Source organism: Antechinus flavipes, chromosome 5, assembly GCF_016432865.1.
Source record: "Antechinus flavipes isolate AdamAnt ecotype Samford, QLD, Australia chromosome 5, AdamAnt_v2, whole genome shotgun sequence".
NCBI lineage: Eukaryota > Metazoa > Chordata > Mammalia > Dasyuromorphia > Dasyuridae > Antechinus > Antechinus flavipes.
This window is the reverse complement of record NC_067402.1, coordinates 286,733,169-286,757,203: the sequence shown is the minus strand read 5'-3', so window position 1 is coordinate 286,757,203 and position 24,035 is coordinate 286,733,169. Positions and strand designations below refer to the sequence as shown.

Sequence of the window (24,035 nt, the reverse complement as noted above, 5' to 3'; positions counted from 1 at the left end):
AGGCTCTGAAGGAGAAGGGTCCTGCCGGGCCAGCTGGGCAGACGTGGGTGCTCTCTGCCATCTCCTCAGGCCGGTGCTGGGAGCCCTCCAGGGAGGCGGAGGTCCCTGCCTTGCAGAACGGCCCACCTTCCCCTGTTTGTGTCGGGCCGGGACACTCCCCCGAGGCGTGCCTGCTGCTGGCTTGGCACAGTCAGGGGGCCTTGCCTGGGAGGGAGCGAGGAGGAAGCAGGCCGGGGGCTCTGCCCAGCCCCACACCGGCAGGGTCCTCCCAGCCTGCAGGCCTGGCCATTCAGCTGGGGCGGCAGAGGCTGGAGGCGTCACACTGAGCATCCACTCAGCACCTTTTTAGCCTTGGCAGGAGTGGCGCGGTGGGAAGGGCACACGGACCAGAGCCGGGGGGCCAGGAGAAGCTCCCGGGCTTTAGTTTGCTCCCTCGGAGATTGAGGAGACATTAGAGTCCCAGGGGTCAGCCAGAGCTACCCCACACAGTGCCCTGCGGCGAGTGCCCTGCTCCGGAGACCTGGGTTCTAGCCTCGCCCTGCCACCCACTCCCTCACGATCCTGGGAAAGGGGGGCTAGACCAGCACCAGGCCTCGGTTGGCTGCCCTGCAGGGAGGCTGGCGCACCCTCGGGCCTCTGAGAGCAAAGTGGGTTAAGAGGGGCCGCCTTCCACCCTCCAGCCCCATTCCCAAGGCACTTACTGGACCTCCGGTGGTTCCGGCTCCTCAGCGTGGTGGGGATGGTGGGGATGGTGGGGATGGCTGGCGCAGGCCGGGGGCTCCCCTATCTCTGTGGGGCTCCCATCACAGAGCCCCCCCTTCCTCTCCACAGTCTCATCCGGCCTGCCGGGGACCCGAGTTTTCGAAAAATGTGTTCAGCATCACTGGGAAGAGCCCGCTGATTGTCCACTACCTCCAGCAGCACAACGCTTACCAGCAGACCGGCCAGGACATCCTGATGATCCGGCGCGAAGTGTCCAAGACGATACCATATCCTTATTGCCTCTTAATACTCGGTAGTCGCCATCTGCCCCTGGGAACGCCGGGATCCGGGCCCTGGGAAGGCGGGATCTGCCAGGGAGAGCCTGCGGCTGTGCCAAGGTGGGGAGGATTCACACCCGTGCTCGCCGCGGTGACTGGCCTTGCGGACGGCCCGTCCTTATTAAGCACCCAGGCCGTGCAGCCTCCTGAGCTGGGGGCTGGGGGCTGGGGGCAGGGACGAGGCCGGCCCTTGGGCCAGCCGATGGGGGCGGGGCTCCCTGGCCGCCGGCACGCGATGGGTGGTGGGGACCTCTAATGGGCCGTCCCTCCCCTCGGCCCCTGCCTGGTGGCCCCAGAGAGCCCCGGAGCCTGGCACACAGTGGGCCTTGTAGGCAGCGTATTCGCTGATAGTTCTAAAAAGAGAGGGCATTTGCCCAAGAGTAAGGCAGAGGGGAATGGCCCGGGCGAGTGCCCCCGACCCCCTGCCACTCTCTGCCGAGTCTTCCCTGGCAGGCAGCTCCCCCGGGGAAGGCTGGAAGGGGCTCGGGCTGCTGGCTGTTTTCCTTTATGACCCAAAGCACAGAGGGCACCGCCACGTATAGAGACGTGATCCGGCAGGTCAGGGCCAACATGTTAAAGCTGAACAAGGAAATGCAGAGGCTGCGGGAGGTCTACAGCAACGAGTGGAAACTGTTTGAGCAGAGCCAGAAGGATATACAGTCCAACTTCCTCAGGTGCCCAAGGGGGCTCCCCCAGGGGCGGGGGATTTGGGGGACACTCGCCTGGCTAGCCTGAGTCCTGTGGTCTCTAAGACAGACGTAATTACACTCGATCTCGGATGTCTCTTCCACCTCAAGGTCTTACCACTTGCAGGGATCTTTAGCTTAGCTTGAAGGAGGCCGAGGGCCATCCTAGAAGCTGCCGGAGGACTTGAGGTTCTCACCTTTAGAATCCCTTCATTGGGTTGGGGTCAGAAAGGCCTGGTTAATTTTGATTAAATAAGTCCTAATCCAGGATTCACTTCTTTTTATTTTATTTTTGCTAAGCAATTGGGGTCAGAAAGGCCTGGTTAATTTTGATCCAGAGAGGCTGTGGAGCCCAGCTTCATTCCCAGGCTCAGTGGCTTGCGTGGAGTCGCCCCGCCGGCCATCTGGACGCTGGCTTAGTGGGAGGGAGTGTGGGCAGGGAGCCTTGCAGGGATGCCCGGCTGGTGGGCAGGGGTGGGGTGGAGGAGCCCAGAGCCGAGACGGAGGGGGACATGTGGGTGGAGACGTGGGTGATAGCAGTGGAAAGGCTGCCTTCAGGGGAAAAGCCTGAGCTAGTTGGGAGAGAAGGAGGTGGGCTTGGCTGTGACTACGGGCTACATCCAGTAACTGTTGTTCTCAGCCCTGAGAAGGTGACGTCTGAAAAAGAGGGCCTGCCTCGGAGGCGCTCCCGTCCGCGGGGTGGTCGTGGGGACGGGCAGAGCGAGTGCTCGCTGAGCTCCTTTAGAGAAGAGAGCCCCAGGAGCTCCTCCTCATGAAATAAGAGGCCGGCTCCGGGCTGGGCGCCACACTCCGAGCCCGTGTGTGGCCCCTCTGAGGAGAAGGCCGCTGACTTGATTGCTAACTGGCAAATTAAGATAAGATTCTCTCTCTTGCTATAAATTATTCCTTTTTGAAATATATATTTTTGTCACCATACCAGGGAAGTGAAAGACATCAGCACCAGCAAAGTAGAAAAGAAGACAGAGGATGAATCATCAGTTTATCGTTCCTCGGGAGGAACTTACTGATCAGTTTGGGAAAACCTTTAAGTGGATGATGTCCACGGCAGAGCTGCGTCCGCTGAAAACAGAGTTGGGCCGAAGATAATGAGTTAGGAGTCACCGAGCCGTCAGAGCTGCTGAAGCACATTAAACGCCTGCACTCTGCCACCCTGGGCCGGGCGGGCTGGGCCAGCACCAGTGACCACAGGCGTTTCTGGGGCTGCCCCAGCGTTCCCGGCCTGGGGAGGGGAGTCAGAGCTGGCAAAGGCACGGCTGCTCCCTGTTCCTCCTGGCGTGGCGTACGCTCGGGCTTCCGAGGGCACATAAACATTACATCCAGGGCTTTGGGGGCGGTGGCAAACAGAGACCCCCGGAGGCTGACTGTGGGGTGGACGGGGAGCTTTGGTGAACTTGGGAAGAATCCCACATGGCAAGTCAGCCCCACTCAACTGTGTTTTGAGTTGCTGAGCTCAGACCCCACATTGAAGGGTTTGATTTAAAATTCAATAGATTCAAAAGAAAACTTATCTTCCTTCTCAGCCCATCCTCTCCTTTTCAAACTTCCCAATTTCTATTGAGAGATGCACCGTATTCCCAGTCACCCTGGCTTTTATCCAACCACGTTCTGTTGATTTGGTCTCTGAGCTTATTTAACATCCACCCCTTTGTTCAGGCCTTCAGGAGCATGACCTCTATCCTTTCCAACTTATTCTTTTTTAAAAACCTGATAGGTTTTCTTTTGATGGCCAGACACCATTCAGCAGACAAGAAAAGCTGAAATAAAAGCCGAAAAAAAGGGGGCGACTCAAGTGACTGCCCCGTCAGTCTGTGGGATGTCCTGTTTTTATAATTTAACAACTGGAAAAGTCTGTGTGTCTACTGTAACTTGAAGTTTAGCAATGAAAACTGCCTTTCTTTGCCTTAATGTAGTCATTGTATTTTGTGGCTTTCTTGGCTTTGTCCATCCTGGAGTGGGAATTCTTCTGAATTCTTTCTTTTTGTTCTTGAAAGTATAGCGATCCCTGACATTCTTGTTCCTCATTATGGGCGTGTTCTGTTATGAGAAATAATGATCGGTTATTGACATAGGGGTCTTTCCTTGTTACATTTAATTTCTTAGGATATTCACCTCATAGTAGCATCTTTGCATCCAGTAATATGAACCAATATTCATTGCCTTCCACAGCTTCCCTCAGCTACAGCTTTTCTCACCCTCAGCCATCCTAGGGACTGGTGCCTTCCTCCAGAACTATCACCGTGTAATTCTCATCTCTGAAATTCCCTCATTACACATGACCGTCTTCCGTCTCTTCCCTCTGCCTCCTTCTAAACTTTTCTCCATCCTCGTTGCAAACTCCAGTGTTTCCCTCCTTGTTCTCAAAGTCTACTGGCCCTGCTCTAGGCTCCTTTCCCTGTCTTTGGAGTCTTGACCCTAGAGCTGACCAACAACTTTCCTTTGCCTCATTTTCCTGCTACCATTAGCAGTGTTCCTGGTCCACCCCCAGTATCCGCCAGCCTGACCTGCTGAACATCACAGGAGGGAGACACCCCAATCTGTTGCCTGGGTCCACAACAAATTCATGCTAATCAGTCTTAATTGTTCCTTACTGCTACATAGAAGAGCGTAAGTTTTCTTTAATTGACTCTCTCCCAAACTCCCCTCCGCAATCCTCAAGCAAGCTCCCAAGCTGCTTCCAGCTCCTGTCTCTACCCATGTCCTCATCTCCTGCTACATGGGGGCGGTAGAAGCCAGCTGCTGTGAACCCCATGTTTTCCTACTCTGCACCTCCCCACTCGTATGAGGAAGTCATGGTCCTTGCAGCCAAAAGCCATCTTCTCCAGGAAGGAGCTCATCCTCACAAGTGATTGCCGCTCCCTCTCTTCTCAAGCCGGTGTCCTGCACGGCACCTCCTGGCACTGCCAGACTTCGGCTGCTCATTGCCTCCTCTTCCTTACCATGGGTGCTGTGGCCCTTCACGTCTCTGCCCTGGATTATTGCCGTGTCCTTTCTCACAGGCTCTCTCCCCTCGCTAGCTCATCCTTCGTCCAGCTGTCAAATCATCTTCCTAAGGGACAAGGGTGGCTGGTCACTCCACTGCTCGAAAGCCCTGCCCTGTGACCAGATACGGACTCTTGGGCATGACATTATGGTCTTGTGCCACCTAACGGGCATTCCCCTTTCTAGCCTTATTCCACACACCTCCTTATTTGAACTAAATTGGATGGTTTACCATTTTCTACATTTAATATTCCACATCCCACTGCTGGATGTTCGCCTGAACTGCCCCCGGTCCTTGGACTTCCGCTCCCCTCTGCTTTCTCAGAATACTTATCTTCCCTTAAGGCTTAATGCCAGTGTCACCTACTAGGAGAAACCTTCCCCAATCCCTTCTCCCTCCCTCCTCATCTTTTCTTAAACCACCTTTATTTGTGTGTTTTGTATCTCTCAAGTAGAAGGTGAGCTCCCGCGGACAAGAGCTTGTTTTTTGTCTTTAAATCCTCAGCTTTGTAAAATGTCTTATATATATATAGTAGACCTTCAATAAATGCCTATTGAGTCAAATATTCATGAATGATTCTCAAGTATTTTCCAGGAGGTTGGACCAATTCATGACTATAAAACAACTTAGAATGGTTATCTTCCCCACAAGCCCCTCCAAGATGAAATTTTCCCATCTTTCACCTCCTTTGACATTTTGATGGGCATGGGGTAATCTCTTCTTTTAATTTGCATTTCTATTATTATTTGTAAGTATGAACATTTATTCAACTGTTTAATATTTGAGGGGCTTTTTTTTTTTTTGAAAACTGTTCACCTTCTTTAATAATTTGTCTCTCAGGGAACAACTTTTAATTATGTAGATTGATTAATTCCCTGTAAGTTTTATTGTTAGACTTTTTATCAAAGATGTTTCCCTCCCCTTACCCCATCCATATCTTTTCTTCTCATTCCACCTGCATTGATTTTTTTTGTGATTTTAAATAATCATACTATAAGATGGTTGAGATCATAGGTAAACCATTTCCCCCCTGAGCACAATAAGAAATGTGCCAAATTAAGTAAAATAAAAACAATATGAAGGTAACGTAAAGAAAACCAGAAGGGGTGTTTCCCCCTCTCTATATACCCCCAGACTTGGGGGTCTCCCAGTCTCCTGTTCCCAGGAGCTATTGGGCTATAGTCATATGTTCCTCAAGCCTCAGGGCTTCAGGCAGGAGAGTAGAGCAAGCAGGATTTCTTGGGTTTCATGCATATTAGATAAATTTTTTTTGTCATGAATTTTAAAAACATTTTTCATTGTGAATTAAATCAACAAATACAAGAAACAAAAACAGGATTATATATGAAACTGTAAACTTCAGCTAAATGCAATTTAGTTTTTTAAAATGTGTATTAAATTTAACAAAGCAGTAGCAAAATTGCCCTGTTTGTGTCTCTCCTTGATAACTTGTTTCCTGTGTGTATTTTATATTTTACTGAGTCTATTGATACTAATGAGACATGGTTTCTCCAGACTTAGGGGTTACTTCCTGGGCGTTTGAATTTGAGCCAGGAAACAATCTTCCAAAGGGAGATTACACAGCAGGGTGCGGTAAGGAAAAGGAAGGGGACTATCAAACAATTAGAGGACTAAATCCCTATCACAGAGACCCAAGAGAACTGGACTTTGTCATCCCTCCAGGATGTCACTGAGTTGCTTAGGCAGTATGTACGGTTGCTCCAGACACAAGCCATAAATAAGGTTTTTACGGAGATCTGAATTAGCTTTAGGTGAGACGACAAACCATAGAACGATACCACATGCCCTTTGAGGCCTAGTTTCAGAACTGCACACCTGGGTTCCTGGGAAACCAGAGTTCTGGGGGAGGGGTTTCTGGGCTTTGGGTGACATTGTGGGAGGTTGTCCGGTGTTTCTGTGACTTTCAGGACTGAGGTGACAGAGGGAACAATGTGTTGGAGGAGACTGGATAGAATGGGTCACTTCAACATATAGAGTTAACCTCAGTGGGGAGTTAAGCCATGTCTCATGTAAGACGGGTGAAGGAGGGGAGAGTGAAGCGACAGGAAATGCAGTGGGGCCCAAAGGGAGCTCATACGAATGCCTCAAGTGGAGCCTATGAAGGGATGACCAGTTCTGGCAGAGCTACGGAAGTGAACTGATGGAGGAGGAAGAGTAGCACTGCCGGACAGCGGTGCGGGCCCGGGGAGTGGATCCTGTCAGAATGGCTGTGTGATTTCCTCCATCAGCAGCAAATGAGCAGAGGTGAGGAATAGTGGGGCCGATATAAGGCCGATGCTCAGTGGGGTCTCCAAAAAAGGAGGACTGTATAGAATTTGGTTCACCCAGGGGTCAAGATGGGGAGAAGGGATAGAACTGAGGAGCAAGGGATGGGATATCACTGCAGACACACAGTAGGGTTTTTAGGCCAAGGGGGAGGTGAAACTCCAGTTTCAGGGCTGTATTTTCGGAGATTGTCTTTGGTTCGGCTCTCTCGGACATCGTCGCTTTATCCTATGTAATAATGATCAGAACTGACCGTTATTATTTCAGGTGAGAAGTCCGGGTTGAAAGTTAACTCTTCCATGCTTTGTGTGAATCCAGTCATATGCGGACACAGGTCATTTCCTCATGGAACCGAATGTTATTTCCCTTTTAACACAAAATACTATGATTTAGGAACAGAACATCTTTTGAATCACTCTCGAAGCCATTGGCTGGCATTTTGAGAATTCTACCTGAATAAAATTACTTGTGAAATAACAGATGCTGTCGTGGGGGTTTCCATTATTTATTCCATCAGAATGACTCAAACACTGAAGAGAAAGGGTGGCTCCTCCATGCTCATCCCAGTCCGTGCCCCTTTCAAATGTAGGAAGCTGCTAAACAAGAGCTAAGAGGGCCTGCGGGGGGGTGGTCACCATAGAGATGGCAAGAAAGCCAGACCCAAATAACCCTTTGTGCTTTTTGACCCTTTAGATCTGGTTTGAAGGGGGGGGGGGATTGATTCTTCTCCTGTGCAGCCCAACTTTGAGGTGAATCAGCTCCCTGGAAGAGGAGCTAGAAGATGGGGGATTCACTAGTAACAGAGGGGTGTCCTGAACTGGGGAGTAGGAGCCCAAGATTGTGAAGCTAGAATGGGTGAGGGAGCAAACTGCGAGCCCCTCTCCCTCCGCAAGACCTCCACCCTCTAGGGGGCGCCTCGGTCCCACAGCACCCCATCTAAGGCTTCATCTTTGCCCAGATCCCTCTGCCCCGGACCCCTCCCCCGCTCTAACATACCCCTCCTCTCACCACCCCCACTCCGGCACATTCTGCACCTCCAGTTTAGTGGGTGGACTCCAGCTGACGGGTTCAATCATGTGGGGAATCCACAATGGCCATTCTCGTTGGCAAAAGCTAGATTTATTATTATTAAGGGAGATATTGTTATTAGAGGAATAGGATACGGACAAAATGAAGGGGGGATACCACAGGAAAGGCAAACACCAATAGCGTGGAAGAGCATAGGAGGTCCACGGAGGAGCTCACATTACCCAGGAGAAAGGCGCACCCCACGAGCCTGGGGCCCGCCTTAGCTGGCAGCTAAGTCCTGAAGGGGGCAGCCCCCCCCAAGAGTTAGCCGCCGCAGGGAGAAGCGGGCTTGGGAAGCGTAGGGAAGTTAGGGAAGGTATCACGTGGTATGGGAGGGGGGCGCTGGAGGGGGAGGGGAAGACAGAGGCGGAGCGACCCAAAGGGGGGCAGCAGCCATGGGAGGGCCCACAGAGAGATTTTGTGGGGAAAATTTATCCTCCGGGACGTGACTGGGATTTCTGACAGGACGCAGCAAGGTGAGGCTGCTGGAGACCCCGCAGCTGGACGGTCTGGGGGTTTGAAGGGGATTTCAGAATCTCCTACCTGCTCAGCACCCCCTATTGGGCACACCCCTTCCCCTCAGCGCTCCCACTCTGGCACACCCCTCAGCCCCGCCTTCGGTCCTCATTGCTCCTCCCTCCTAGGAGCGCCTCTGCTCGCCCCGCCTCTTCCCCCCTCGCGCCCTCGTTGGCCCCGCCCCCTTTCCCTCCCCCACCCCTCCTTCTTCTCGTGGGAGCTGCAGCTCGGCCTCGCGCGCGTTCTGGGGGCGCCTCTGCGGCTTGGGGTGGGCCTGGGGTTTGGGGGGTGGGGTCCGGGGGTCCGGGGAAGGGGCGCAGATGCAGGAGCCTCGAGCGCGGACTGGAAAACTGAGGCAGGGAGGAGTGGGGCGGGAAAGGGCTGAGGTGAAAAACCGGGGGCTGGGAAGGGTGGGGGGAGGGGCCCGCTCGGTCCCGGGGCGGCCGCCAGGGGGCGTCGTGCCTGGAGTCAGCTAGCCTCAGTGTACTCCTATAAAATGGGTTGAGAGGAGTTCCCCTCACGGGGGCCTAGCCAGCCCGTAAGCGCGACCAATAAAAAGCGCTTTTATGGCAATTATCCTATTTAGTCAGTAGTGGTACCAGTGGGGCGGGGGCGGGGATGGGGCCCCTTCGGGGGAGCCCCAAACGGACACCCGTGGTATAGATGCGCAGACAGGCGGGCGGAGGGTCCCGCGGCCGGGCAGTGTCCGCGGCGGGATTTGAATGCGGGGCTTCGGTCCGACCCCCCCTGCAGCCGCCTCCTCCTGGCTACTTAAGGCGTGGGATTCATAGTTATGGCAAAGCACTTTTATGTATCGTGTCTTACCTGATCCTTACCACCAACACAGTAAGTAAGCAGTAAATGCTTTAGTAACCCTATTTTGCAGACGGAAAACCGTGAAAAATTCAGGGGAAAATAAATGAAACTTGGTTTTCTAAAAAAAAAAAACAAAAAAAACCCAAAAGTTTAATTTTTTTAAGAGCTAAAAAGCACATAAAGGATAACTAGTCTTTATATAAGGTTGTAAAGTGCTTTACTTGGGTTGTCTCATTTGACCCCTACAACGACCCCATGGACAAGGTATTATATCTCTATTTTACAGATGAGGAAACTGAGGCTGGCAGAAACATGGCAAGGAGGGAGGGGCAGGCGCTTTATAAAAAGCCTTTAACTATAAGGTACTGTTTGAGAGGTTTAAAGGACCAAAGGATGCTAAAAACTGCAGGGGAGAAAAAGTGCCTTCCAAACACAAGGAAGAGGAACGAGAGAATAAGAGAAAGCTCTGTGTGTGTGTACGGCCAAAAAAAACAAAAACAAAAACAGTCTGATTGGGCTGCACATTGCAGGAAATGGAATAATCTATAATAGGGCTTCTTAAACTTTTTCCACTTTTGCAATCCCTTTTCACCTGAGAAATTTTTACATGATCCTGGGAATATAGGTATATAAAATACATGTGGAAATCAAATATTTCCTGATGATCACAATTTCACGATCCAGCATTCGGTTATGAAAATCCATATGAAGGTTTCACCACAGTTTAAGATCTATAAGAGTGGAAAAGCAGGTTAGGACCAGATAGTGATGGACTTTGGAAGCCAAACAGGAGTTTACAATAATCTATCTTAAAGGCAGAGGGCAGACATTGGAGTATGGAGCTGGGGAGGGTATTTGAACAAACCCCCTTAACAGCTGTGGGGAGGATGGTTTGGAGCTGAATGAGAGAGAGAAGCTAAAGAGGCTGCGTCAAGAGTCCAGGTGAGAGGTGATAGCAGCCTGACCCTGCTGTGCGAATAGAGAGGAGACAGATGTCAGAGGCAGAAGTGGCAGAATTCAGAAACTGATTTAAAATTGAGGGCTAGAGAGAGAAGTTGTGGATCTGGGTGGCTGAAAGGATGGATGTGGTACCTGGACAGACAGGAGGAGGTTTGGAAAGGAGGAGGAGTTAGGGGTAATGGACATGGAGAGTTTGGCAAGCTTTATACCATGAACAAGAAACTAGAAGTGTCTTGCATAATGAAAAAGGCACAGAGAACGGAGAAAATGAGAAAGCTCTGAGGGAGCCAGCAGAAATAAAGTTAGAAGCTCGTAGGCCATGGAGCTAGAAAGTACCGCTGTTCTCGAGTTTTCTAAATTTCTCTTTTGTCCCCTTGTTTTAAGTGGACAAAAATATTGAATGTCTAGGATATATAAGCTATGAGGCAGATAAAAGACGTGGTCAGGAGCCTTTGATCTAGATAGAAAGAGAAAATTAAAACTCTTATCCTAGACTTGGAGCTGGAAAGGACCTTATGGGCCATCAAGCCTAACCTCCAGTTTTACAGATTAGGAAACTGAGTCCCAGAGAGTTTATAGCAGGGGTCCTCAAACTACGGCCCGTGGTCCAGATGCTGCAGCTGAGGACATTTATCCCCCTCATCCAGGACTATGAAGTTTCTTTATTTAAAGGCCCACAAAACAGAGTTTTTATTTTTACTATAGTCCAGCCCTCCAACAGTCTGAGGGACAGTGAACTGGCCCTCTATTTAAAAAGTTTGAGGATCCCTAACCCCTATAAACTTTATATAGAGTCATAGATCTAGAGCTGGAAGGAGGCCATTGACTCCAATCTCATTTTACAGATAAGGAAACTCAATTCCAGGTAGCTCAGAGTCATAGAGCTAGAAAAGCCCTAGAGGCTTTTGAGCCCTGCCTCAATTTAGAAATAAGCATATGGAAAACTAAACAATCATGAAATTTTAATGTGTGTTTAAAAGAGTAGAAAAGAAATTATAGAATCATACAATCTTAGAGCTTGAAGGAAAGTTATAGACCATCCAGGATACCCCATTCTCCATGAAGAACATATAACTTTAGATTTGAGTGGGAGGGACTCGAGTGGCCCCAGTAGCCAGTAATTGGATTTTTCTTGAGACCCCCTCACAGACAAGAGCAAATGGAGTCTCTCTTTGCATTGAGCTTTGGCAGGGCAGAACTAATTCACAATCAAAGAAACTGAGCAAAGTCATGGCATCTCAGGAGAAAAGGCTCCTATAAGTAGATATTGGGTTGAAGTGAGGGAGGGCTCTGCAAGGTCACCTGCCTCACTTTCCCCTCTACAGCCATCTGAATCCAGTGGCAAGACATAGATCAAGATGACTAAAAATGGCCCTGGATGCAATGGGAGGAGACCCTGACCTTTTTAAGCTAAGGTCTTTCCCAGGTCTCAGTTGTCTTGAGCAATACCCATTCAGTGATTAGATAAGGATTGATGCAAAAGATGGCCTGGTTTGTCCTTTTAGAAGCACCCTCAATTCTGAGCTCCCCAACAGGCAAACATGGGACAGAGAGCTGAGGAACATCACAGTCTCACTAGTAGCAGAAATGAAGAGTCAAAAGGGTCCTTCAGAACAGCAGAGCATCTGTTATGTTTGTGTGTTTCCCACCACCAATTTACCACTACTGTGTATGGATTAGTCACCTGTGTAGTTAAAAACTGGGAAAATGCTTCTGCAAACTCCAGGTTCATAATACAGGAGATTGTCTAAGATGGTGATGGATTCTTTAAAAGAATGGCGGACCTGCACATTTCAGGTTATAAAAAGAAGAGGAAAATCCTAACTTGTACATGGAAGTTAGAGGACAAAGAATATAACCCAGAGGGAAAAGGAAAACAAGGAAACATTTGGCACTAGATAATAAATGTGGAGGATAACAAATATTTATTTATTTATATTTATATAATATAGTTTTATTATTAAATTATATTCATAAAATATATCTTTTATGTTATTTATAAACAACATATAAAATATATAAATATAAATTATATTTATATATAAAATAAATAATAAAATCGAAGGCTGGACTCAGGAATTCAAATTCAGCCTCAGACACTTCCTACCTCCATGACCCTAGGCAAGTCACTTAGCCCTGTTTGTTTCCTTATCTGTAAAATGAACTGGAGAAGGAAAAGATATTCCAGTATTTTTGCCAGGAAAACCTCAAACAGGGTCACCAAGAGTCGGACATGACTGAACAGCAACAAAGGTAAATAGGTACTAGGCTCTTGAGGGGAGTGAGGGAGTTCCTCTCTTAGGAGGAAACAGCTTCTTTGGCACCAAGGAACATACCTTTATATGACATCAGGAAAAAAGGGATCAGAAGAGAGGAGAAGAAAAAGACCAGTGGAGGCTGGTGGCTTCCTGCTGTGGGATTCCAAGATGACTATTATTGATGGGGAGGGCCTGGTCTGGAATCAGAGCCCTGTTAAGTTTGATGACTACCATCCCTGTCTGGTGCATGTAGGGACAAATGGAGGGACTTAGAAAGCATTCAATTCTGGCATGGGTAAGGGGAGGCCTACCTTAGGGACACAGGTGGTAGTTTCCTCACTGCTGCCAAATGAAGGTTGGGGATTCAGAAGGGGAGGCGGATTTCGAAACTGAGCAACTGGTTAAGAAGATGGTATATCCTGGAAAGAGATTTAGATCACTGGCTATGGCTTAAAATAGAGGCTTTTAACCAGGAGAGAGTGTACCTAACAAGGGCTAATAAAGCTCTGTTTGCCTGAAGCTTGCAGGTCTGTTTTGGTTTCTTAAAAGAGCTTTCTAAATGAAAAGTGAGGGCTGCAGATTCCCTACATAAATCTGCCAAAGCAGACATCGTAGGAAGTAACGGAGATGACATAGAATAGCTCGAGAGCTCAGTTATCACAAAAGACATCCAAGAAGCAAACCAGCAATAAAACCCAAGCCTTAGCTCTCTGTCTATACAAAAAGACATAAAGTGTGGGTAACAACAAGGTGACCTAGAAATCTTAAAAGTAAGGAGGCAAAATTTGCTTCCTAAGGATCTCTGACGTTTGGAGTAAGGGTGCTCATGGCTAGAGTACATTGCGAATGAAAATACCTCTTTAACAGGAATTGTCTATCTTAAAAGGCAGTGGGATAGTATTGTATATGAAGAAGCTGTGCTATTCGAATAGACTTGAGATGGAAAATGCCATCCACATCCCAGAGAGAAAACTATGCAGAATGAAATGATTTAAAGCTTAGTATTTTCAACTTTTTGTTTTTCTTCCTTATGTTTTTTTCCCTTTTGGTCTGATTTTTCTTGTACAACGTGACAAATATAGAACTAAGTTTTTAAAAATTGTACATATTTAACCTATATCAGATATCTTGTTGTCTTGGGGAAGGGAGAGGTAAGGAAAGGAAGGAGAAAATTTTAGAATATAAAGTCTTATAAAAACACATGTTGAAAACCATCTTTACATGTATCGGGGAAAATAAAATACTATTGAAAATTGTTTTTAAAAAAGAAGCCATGTTAGAGCTTCTGGATGGCATAGTGAGTAGAGCAATGGCCCTGGATTCAGGAGGACCTGAATTCAAATTGAGTTTCAGACACTTGATACTAACTGTGTAACCCTGGGCAAGTCATTTAAACGCAAAAGAAGAAGAAAATGGAGAAAGAGGAGGAGAAAGAGGAAGAAGGAAAAGAAAGAAGAAAAAAGAATAAAGAGAAGGAAGAAAGGAGAAAGAAGACGTAGCTATACTTATATAGTGGAACTCAGAGCCCCAAAGGGGAAACCTTGATAGAAAAATACTTGCGTAAAGAGTAATAGAGAAAAAAGAGAAGGAATATTTTGATAGGAATAGGTTGTCAATTCCTGAAGATAGATGAGAATTTAAAGAAGTGAGTCTCCCATCTGGCTTGCTAGAATCCCTCTTTGCTAAAAACATCCATTGGTAAATTCTTAACTTAGATCAATGATCATTTCATTCTTCAAAAGGGGAAGAAAGCTCCCGCGTTATTTTTTACCTTCTGAATCCAATTCTCCCTGTGCAAGAAGAGAACTGTTCAGTTCTGCAAACATATATTGTATCTAAGATATACTGCAACATATCTAACATATATAAGATTGCTTGCCATCTAGGTGGAGGGAGGGAGGGGAAAAATCGGAACAAAAACGAGTGCAAGGGATAATGTTGTAAAAAAATTACCCTGGCATGGATTCTGTCAATATAAAGTAATTATTAAATAAAATAAAAGGGAAAAAAAACAAAAGGGGAAGAAAGCAACAGAGGGAATTATGGTTCTGGATCAGAATCTTACCAACCAAAAGGAAGTCTTATGACAAAAATGACTCTAGAATCAAATCTCTCCTTCACCAGTGTGATCAGGTGATCACTTGGCTTTGGGAGAACCTCATTTTCTCCATTTGTAAAATGCAAATAATAATTATGACACAGGATTAAGTGAGAATATGAATTTAAAAATATTTATAAATCCAGTGTTGATGTAGATTGGAACCTTGTGGATAAGAGAGCTCTATTTTTAGACATTGTAGACATTTAGAGAAATAGAAAAGAAGGAATAGTTTGATGTGGTCCTTAGATTTTGGGAAAATAGATTTCACTTGGTCCCCAGGAAATACAGGTAGGATTCTATGACTTAAAATTCTATGGGGCAACTAGGTGGCACAGTGAAGAGAGCACCAGCCCTGAAATCAGAAGGACCTGAATTCAAATCTGGCCTCAGACACTTATCACTTCCTAGCTATGTGACCCTGGGCAAGTCACTTAACCCCAATTGCCTCAGCAAAAAAAAAAAAAAAAAAAAAAGTCTATGAGGGAAATTGTCCCAAGAGATAGGAAATTCAAGAATGGAATTTGGGAGAAAAAGAAGAAACATTCAGATGATAAGGGGAGAAAAAAGAGTTCTTAAAAAAAAAAAAAAAAAAAGGAATGAGATGGACATAGAGGGAACTCAAATTTTCTTTTGCAGACATGTCAGAAAATGAAACAAGGCAGATGTCAGACTGACCCCAAAAACATGATAATAGTCTTTGACCCAAGAACAGAGTTTGGAACTCTAAAACTCAGAATGAACTGAAGTTGCTCAAGAATACTGATGACAACAAAAAGAGCTTGAGTTTTAAAAAAGATTTTTGTTATTAGCTATTTCATTTATATTTTATTTAAATTTAAATTTTTATGTGTCATTTCAAAATAACTTTCCTTTTTATAATTCTGATTTAATTTTCTTTACAATTTTTAAAAACTAAAAAAAAATTTTTCATCCAGAAGGGGATTTATTTCTGTTTATGTCATTGATTTGGAAAGATTGTTGAGAATAAGAAAATTGCTCCAGGGGCAGAGATGGATAAATGTCCCAACTTTCAGAAAAAGGCAGAATACACAGACACACACACATACACACATATGTATGTATATATAAAAAGATTAGTGTGAGTTGGAACAGACCTGGGAGCTTATCTGGGGACTGCTGCAGGAGGATCAGAAGTGAACTGTGTGAGAATTCCTCTTTAATTGTTCTTGAAAACTAGTTTGTAAGTTCTGTTGTTTCTTCTGCTAAAGGACTACGTATTCTCAACACTCCAAATTCTGTAGTTTGAAATGAAGCTCTCTAGCCACTACATACCATGTTAGGATCTCTATCTATATTTCTTTCTAGAACTGATTGAACTCTCCTATCATGAAAGCCATGGAGGACCAAGTTGTTCAGGAAGAACAAGGATACCAGGAAGATGAGGCAAGTTTAGAACATGAGTCCCTGTTTGGCAGAAATTCTTCTAAGATGAGAGAGAAAGAAAGAAAAAGAGGAAGAGAGAAATATAGGAAAGAAGGAGGGAAGGGAAAGAAGGAGAGAGGAGAAAAGGGAAAGAAAAGAAGGGAAGAGAAAGGAAAGAAAGGGAAAGAAGGAATGAAAGGGGAAAAAAGGAAGAAGAAGGAAAAGAAAAAATGGGCACTGGGGCAGGGGTGGGCTTTGAGTGTCTATATTCCTACCAAGATCACCCTTGAGACAAGGAACAGAGGAAAACCCTTATTTGTCCTCCCCTTAAGGTGTCTATAGAGGGTGGATTGGAATCATTTGTAGCTGACACAAAATGAATATGTTGATTAGCAGAACTGAAATCTAGTTTTATAGATGAGTAACTCACATTCTCTTCTTTTTGCTCCATTGTTTTTAGGAATCATTGTTTCAAGACATTGACCTGTTACAAAAGCATGGTATTGTAAGTAGGCCCAGACTGTTCAGCCCCTGGGATCCACAGTCTTTCTCCACTGCTTTATCTTTTTGTCCAGGCTGACTTATCTCACAGATGTTCTGTCTCATTCTGTTCCATAGCATGTGAACTGTCTGGATGGTTGGGGGACAGAGGGATGTTTGAGGAACCTGAGAATCAGGCTCTCATGACAACACTCACTCCCCACTGTTTAAGGGAGTTTATAGCTGCTTTTCATGTTGAACCTACTGCCATAGCACTACTGCCTGATCTTCTTTCTTTTAATATTATTATTATTATTGCTCATTTTAAATTCTCTTTTGGGGATGCATCTGTCTTCATAACCAGTCATTTCTGGAGGAAAGCCCCCAAATTCTGCCCATTCCGCTCCAGCTTGAATCCTGCTTAGGGAGAATTGCAGTGAGTAATTAAGCAAAAAACATCCCTGGCAATGACCATGCTGGACAATGTATACACCATTCTGACTTCTCTGCCGGGGGAAGGTCACTAGTTTTTCAGTCATTTAGAACCCACCTTCCTTTGGGGCTCTTTTAATATATACTGTAAGTCTTTGCTGTGCATGGTCTTCCAGCTCTGCTGCTGTTTCCCAGCATCAGTGCGGGCCAGTCTTCCCAGATTTCTCCGAATTCCTTAGACTAACAATCTGTTACTACCCCATAGTATTCCGCGATACTCATGTGCCATAATTCCGAGCCACTGTCCAAATGATAAGCGCTCACCTCGTTTCCAGTTCTCCATGAGTCTGCTTTGACTATCTTTGTCTTTGTTGCCCTTTGTTTCTGTCTGACTTTCATGGGAATATCAGTCCCACCATGGGAGCATGGTCTGAAGGTTCTCTCTTACACAAGTTGGGCTGAGTTTTTCTTTAAAGGGATTGAAAGGAGTCTCCAGACTCGATTGATGCAGGAGATTAATGCCCAAGCTGCTGACTTCCTGGTGTCTAAATGACAAAGCTTGGACCTGAGCAGCTCCTCCATCAGGCTTCCGATCAGGGTCCAGCAGGTGGACCTCAGAGTCAGGGAAGATTTGCCCAATCAGATCAGCACCATATTCTTGCTGCTACAATAAAGTAAACCAGCTTTTTTTGTTTTTTTAATTAGATGATTTTGTTCCAACCTAAATCCCTGGCTGGGGCCAACTGAATAATAGGATTGCTAGGTACTTGGACTGAATAATTCCAAATTGATATCTCTTAATTCATCAACAAACAGATGTTAAGTGCTTTCTCTTAAGCCATTCCCTGTGGTTGAGATAACAAGGAAAAACAAAACCAATCCCTGCCCTCCAGGGGTATGCTTTCTAGGGAGAGACCCGGTGTAGGTAACTGGGTCCATATGAGATAGAGACAGGGAAGGGGTGGTAATCTGAGTAGTGAAGGTACTAAGAGCTAGAGAGCCCAGGGATGGTGCTGTCTGCCAAAGGGGAGATGAGCTGAGGCTTGAAGGCAGCCAGGGGAATAAGGATGGGGAGGAGCAGGGAGAGATGTGTTGGGGAGGGGGGTTTCAGACTTGGGGGGTGGCCAGTACAAAGGCCCAGAGGTGCGATATTGAGTCCTGTGTTGGACAGCTATGGCTGGATTGTGGAATGGGTGGGGGTGGTGTAAGAAACCTGACAAAGGACCAAGTGACAAAATCTTTGAATGACAAACAGAGGAGTTTCTATCTGATCCTGGGGAGATGGGGGTGGAAGAGAGGTAAGGGGGCTCAGTGACATGATCAGACCTTTTTTTTTAAGCTTTTACAAAAAGGTACTTACTGAGAAAATTTAGTAAGGACAGAAGTACAAAGCCATCTGGTTTTGTGTGGCAAGGTCCTTCCACTGCCCTTGCAGCCCCTCCTTGGTCCTTTGGAAAGTGGACTCAAAGTGGTGACTAGTCTCTCCAGATTTACTTCTGGCATCAGCAATAGACAAACGGCTTCTTGACATGCAGGCAGATTCACTGCTGGCCCTGCAGAAAGAACTTTGCAGCTGAGCTTTAGATGGGCGGAGTGAGGGGAGAGTTGTGGGGAAGACAAGTTAGGGAGATAACGAGAAGGGGGACGAGGGCCGGTCCCAGGGCAGCAGCTGGCTGAGGGCAGGGTAGGGGACCGAGGTAGAAACAAGACTTGGATGCACAGGCAGGCCAGGCACAAAGGGTATGTCACTGTGTATTCCCACCCCTCCAGCACGGCCCCTTGGGGCTTTCTCTCCTTGGCCTTTCTGCCTGTGCTGGTGAAGCCTTGGGAGTCCTTTCATTCAAGGCCTCTTCATAGGAGTGCTCTGGGGGGTGTTTTCATAAGGTCCTTTCTGCGGCCTTCTGAGAAATGTTTGCTCTTTGGCTGCTTGTGGAGAGCCTCCAAAGGAAGAGCTACCAGTTTCTGAGACAGAAGTCTTATCTTTTTAAGTCATCTCTTCCATAGAAGACTAATGCCGGAGAAACTGAGGCAGGAGAGAGATTAGAGAGTTTTTAATATTTTATTAATGGGAGAGTAAGATTGACTGGACAGGACTCTCGTCTCAGATTATCCAGTCAGACAGAGATAAGTATACTGGGACCAAGGAATCCATATTGGTCCCAGGGCTGGAGGACCCAAAGAATCCAGCGTCCAGCATACAACTGCCAGCCGCCATACTCCAGCAATGAATGGAGGAACCCCAACTTCTTAAATACCTTTTTGGAGACAAAGAGAAAGGGAGGGAAAGTTTTTATCAGGGAGGGGAAGCCATAAAACCTAAAAATTCCAGAGACAAAGAAGTAAAGATATCATGGGTTAATCTTGGAATATTCTAAAGGAATATTGTAAATCCATAAAAGAATCAGGAGATCTACTCTTTTATCTTGCTAATTTATAACCCGAGAGGGAATAATCCTTAGTTTTACTGGGTCAGAGACAGAACAGTTAAGGTAACTGAGACAGGGAAACTGAGTCAGGACAGTTAAAGAGAACTGTGGCATAACAAGACAACACAATCCTTATCTTTTCCCACTGGCTGCTGCTTGATCTCTGCCTCCCTTTTCCCCTCTCCTTTCCTTCCTCCATTCCCTTCTGTCTTTCTATCTCTGTCTCTGTGTCTTTGTCTCTGTCTCTCTATATCTCTGTTTCTCTCTGTCTCCCCCCTACCCTCCTCCCCCGTCTCCCTCTTTCCCTCTCTCCTGTCCCCTCCCTTTTCCCCATCCTTCTCTTCTTTCCCTTTTCCAGCCCTTTTTCCCACACCCAGGGGCTAACTCCAAACAGGAGAGAGAAGGGGCACCAAGCACTCAGGACACCGACATGGTAGAGACTACAGGCCCCTCACAGCAGCCAGCAGGCCCCATTCCATCCAGACACCAAGGCCAAAGCCTCTCAACCCTTCACCCACTCTCTTCCCTACTGAAGGACGGAGCCCATGCTCCAGGTTGAAGTCAGCATTGGAGGCCTCCATCCTCCGCCCCTGGCCTCCTCTCAAATCTCACTTCACGGCACTCTTTCTCCCACTCCCTAACATCGGCCCTTGACGTTCCTGGTCACCTGGCAACCTCCTCCCCTTTGAAAAGGAATTTTGGGGCATCGCTGGCTGTCAATCCTTTCTGGCCCAGCTCAGGTACGGGTCTTGCCTTGTCTTCCAGTGATTGTCCCTCATGTCTTTCATGTACACATACCACATTCTGACATGGCAGAGTTATTTGTGTGTGTGCATTTTATCATCCTGTTGTTTTATAGGAGGCAATACCCTCCCTACCCTCAGCATACAGTTGGGGCTTAATACTTGTTCACTTCATTGAATCAAAGTTTTCCTATCTAGCCTTGTGCTCAACTATGCATATGGCCTGGGCCATATGGGGGTGGGGGGTCTGAGCTTCCAAGAGCAGGAGAGGAAATCCTGGCTCATTGGCAGAGGGGGAGTGAGCATTTTTTCAAGGGCAAAGAAAATTCTTTTTAAAAATGCAAACCCAAAGATATTGGCCACAGTTTTTGCCCCCAAAAGGCACCGAGCCAAGGGGATGGATGCTTGCTTTTTCAAAGGTAGGCTGCTTTTTTTCAGCGATCTGCATGTGGCCAGGCTTCCACGAACAGTCCTTGGGAGCCGTGGCTCAGCCAGAACATTTGGCACCCGGCAGGTGGGTTCTCTCCAGATAGCTCCGTTTGAATGTGCACAGTGGGTGGACTCCACCTGGGCACAGAGAGCAGGCGGTCTGGCGGCACAGCGGGCCGGGGCGGACTCGCTCGCAGGCTCACAGCCCGTGGAGGGGAGCCGTTCGGCCTGGCGTTCCACTGGCACTCTGTGCCGCCCCTCTCCCCCCAGAATGTGGCCGATATCAAGAAAATGAAGTCAGCAGGGATCTGCACGGTCAAGGGGATCCAGATGACCACCAGAAGGGCCCTGTGCAACATCAAAGGCCTCTCCGAAGCCAAAGTGGACAAGATTAAGGAGGCGGCCAACAAGCTCATCGTAAGCTCCCCTCTGCGGCATGGTCGGTGCCCCCCAGGCCCGGGGTCTTTGGGGCAGGGTCCCAGCTAGAGGGACAGGCCTTCCAGGAGTGGGGCGGCCTGCCCCCAAAGGGTCACCCTCTCCCATGGGAAATGGTAGTGCCAGAAAGTTCCAAGGTGAGACAGGTTGGGGCGGGGCCAGGAGGGGAGACGCAGTGTGCCCATTGGGAGGAAGCGACCCTGCAATGCCCGGGGTGAAGCCTCCTCGGGCACTGGCCGGTAGAACTCTGGATGGCCTGAGTGGAGCCTTTCTGCCATGTTCTCTCTGTCATGATCCCTGCCTAAGCAGGTTCTGAGAACACGAAGGCTGAGCCATATAACCATTGTGTGGGAAATTCCACTTGTAGACAGACTGCCTGAATAGTCTTTCGTAAGGTGTGTCACTCACAGAACAACTGGCCCGGCCCAACTTACTTGGAGCACAAAACGAGGTTCAGGGACTCCAGATTTGGCACCAGAAGGGCCCACCCCCTCCCCCCCAAAATAAAGAATTACACAGGAGGAAGATCAGGCCTGGCCTGGGCCCTATGGGGGTGGGGGTCTGAGCTTCTCCAGCCCCAGGTCCAGCTCTCTCTCCAGTCAGTGCACCAGGTGTTGGGGGTGTTTCCTTTACACATCAAGTGCAGATGACCACGCGTCTTCCAGACCCAGAATGTAAAGCCAGATAAATCCGGATTCTTCTTCCCCAGACTCTGCTCCATGATCCTGGGCAAGACCTTTCACTTCACTTAGTCTCAGTTTGCTTATGTGTAGAATAGGGCTACTCACAGCGTCTGCCTTACAGGTTGTGAGAATCAAACGAGTCAATATATGAACAGTGCTTTGCAAATATTTTTTTAAGTGCCAGACAAATGCACTCTGATCTTTGTTGTTGTCATTTTTAGACATCCACTCCTGAGAGAATGTTGATAAATAGAGGCCTTTTTTCCCCCAAACTGTTCTCTGATGAAAATATTTATGTAGGTCCCAGCATCGAAGTCTCCCTACACATTGCCCATAATTCAGGTTATATCACCTTGTCTCTGGAAGGCAGATAGACTCTCTGTCCAATCAGCAAGCAATCGCTAATCAGTGCTGGTACTGCGAGGGAACTTGATGGAATCCTCTGTAGCAACCACCTGTTCACCTCCTTTCTCCCACCCTCTGTTGCTCTCTGAGTCTCTCTGTCTCTCTCTCTGCCTCTATTTCTCTGTCTCCCTGTCTCACTCTGTCTCTCTCTGTCTGTCTCTCTCACTTTCACACACACACACACACTCTGCTCTCCCGCGTCTGTACTGACCAAATGGGATGAGACTCTGGCCTTGCCCTTTGAGATGCTAAGAGGCGACCCTGGGGAGCACCCTGGTTCTCTGTGAGGAGGGGGATGGGGTGACCCATCACAGAATTGTTCCCCGTTTTCTTTACTCACTGGCCAGAGTGGGCCTGGGCCTGCCGTTTCCGTAGCTAGCATAGTGTCCCTTGGGACACACCAAAGTCGGACCTCTTTGGCTGGGTGACAAGGTTAATGACCAGTACCTTGGGGCTGCGGGCCGGCTTTCTGAGCTTTTGCTCTGTTCTTTTCCCAGGAGCCAGGGTTCCTGACTGCATTTGAGTATAGCGAGAAGCGAAAGATGGTGTTCCACGTCACCACGGGAAGCCAGGAATTTGAGTAAGTCTCATTTCTCTCCCACCACGGGGCCTGATGTGGGGAGGGCCGGCCGTGTAGCCACTTCTTTATAAATGCACTTTTCACAGAAGGGCCTGTGAATTTTCAACAGGCACCAAAGCCAAGTAGAAATCCCAGACAGATTTTGTCCAAAGACAAAATCAGGCTGTTCTTCATCTCAAAGGGATTTTAAAAGGACTTGTTGCTTCTCCTCCCAATTCATAGAGACCAAGTTTTTAAGTGGCTTATTTTAAGGAATTTGATTCTTGCTTTTAAAAATAGATTAACAGATTGAAAGGACACATTTTAAAGATCCCAAGCTATGTTCTTTTTTTTTTTTTTTTTTTTTTTTTTTTTTGCTTCTGGTAGACTTAGCTCCTCTATTTATCTTAGAGGTAGTTGATGGCACATTGGATAGAGCACTGGGCCTGGAGGTGAGAAGCCCTGAATTCAAATCCAGCCTCAGACACTTACTAACTGTAAAACCCTGTTGCCTCAGTTTCCTCAGCTATTAAATGGAGATCATAATAGCACCAAGTGCCCGAGTTCATTGTGAGGATCAATTGAGAATGACACTTATTACTTTGCAATACTTAGCAAAGCTTAAAGCACTTTCTAGACACTAGTTATTATTATTCTCTATTTCCCTGTGATCCTGAGGGTCAGTCATTCTCTTCCCAGTCCAGTTTGATAGGACTGGTCTTTGCTCTCTTTGCAGAAGGGCCCCCATCTGCACATTTTGAGGGGTCATTGCCGGGTAAGCTAAGGACCTAAATCCTGGCCCTGGCAGGGGGACGAGCTCTTCCTGGGTGAACTGCTGGCTTACCTGTGGGATCGATGCTGCCAGGGTCCGGAGCTTCATCTTCACATTGATGGAGTAGCGCACAGTGTTTGACATTTCATAGGCTACGAATGTGGAGCTGGACAAGGGCGAGGTGCAGCTACCCAAAATCCCATAGCACTTAAGGTCCGTTAAAGGCCTCCAAGCTTCCAGAATCAGGCAGAAGATGCCCTGGTCACAACCCCTCTGGAGAAGTGTTTTCTGCTCGGGGGCCACACTGGAGGAAGGAAATCATCAGTAAGTCAGATAACATCCATAGAGGGGCCAACAGAATGGTGAAGAGCCTAGATGGGCCTTGGACCTGGGCTGGCACAGTAGATAGGGCCTGGAGTATGGAGATGGGAAGATCCGTGTTCAAATCCACAGACACTTATGAGCTGTATGATCTTTGGCAAGTCACTTTACCCTATTTGCCTCAGTTTCCTTATATGTAAAATGGGGATAATAGTAGTACCTCCATCCTAGGGTT

The 24,035-nt window shown here is 47.4% G+C and overlaps 2 protein-coding genes across 4 annotated transcripts in view; both read left to right on the top strand.

Annotated features, from left to right (window-relative positions):
- Positions 1–5,292, top strand: part of FAM227A (family with sequence similarity 227 member A) — a 30,398-nt gene extending 25,106 nt beyond the window's left edge. Inside the window, exons 14-16 of the mRNA XM_051961968.1 lie at positions 832–990; positions 1,563–1,714; positions 2,667–5,292. Of these exons, the coding sequence (XP_051817928.1) occupies positions 832–990; positions 1,563–1,714; positions 2,667–2,754 (399 nt within the window). The 3' untranslated portion in view covers positions 2,755–5,292. The remainder of the gene's footprint in view (positions 1–831; positions 991–1,562; positions 1,715–2,666) is intronic.
- A 2,722-nt stretch (positions 5,293–8,014) lies between these two features.
- DMC1 (DNA meiotic recombinase 1) overlaps positions 8,015–24,035 on the top strand; it is a 47,918-nt gene continuing 31,897 nt past the window's right edge. The window contains exons 1-5 of one of the 3 annotated variants that reach the window (XM_051961972.1): positions 8,015–8,557; positions 16,059–16,136; positions 16,576–16,620; positions 20,896–21,042; positions 22,646–22,728. In XM_051961972.1, the coding sequence (XP_051817932.1) occupies positions 16,080–16,136; positions 16,576–16,620; positions 20,896–21,042; positions 22,646–22,728 (332 nt within the window). In that variant the 5' untranslated portion in view covers positions 8,015–8,557; positions 16,059–16,079. Of the gene's footprint in view, positions 8,558–16,058; positions 16,137–16,573; positions 16,621–18,924; positions 21,043–22,645; positions 22,729–24,035 lie in introns of those variants that run through there. The other 2 variants (XM_051961971.1, XM_051961969.1) reach the window with 2 other exon arrangements.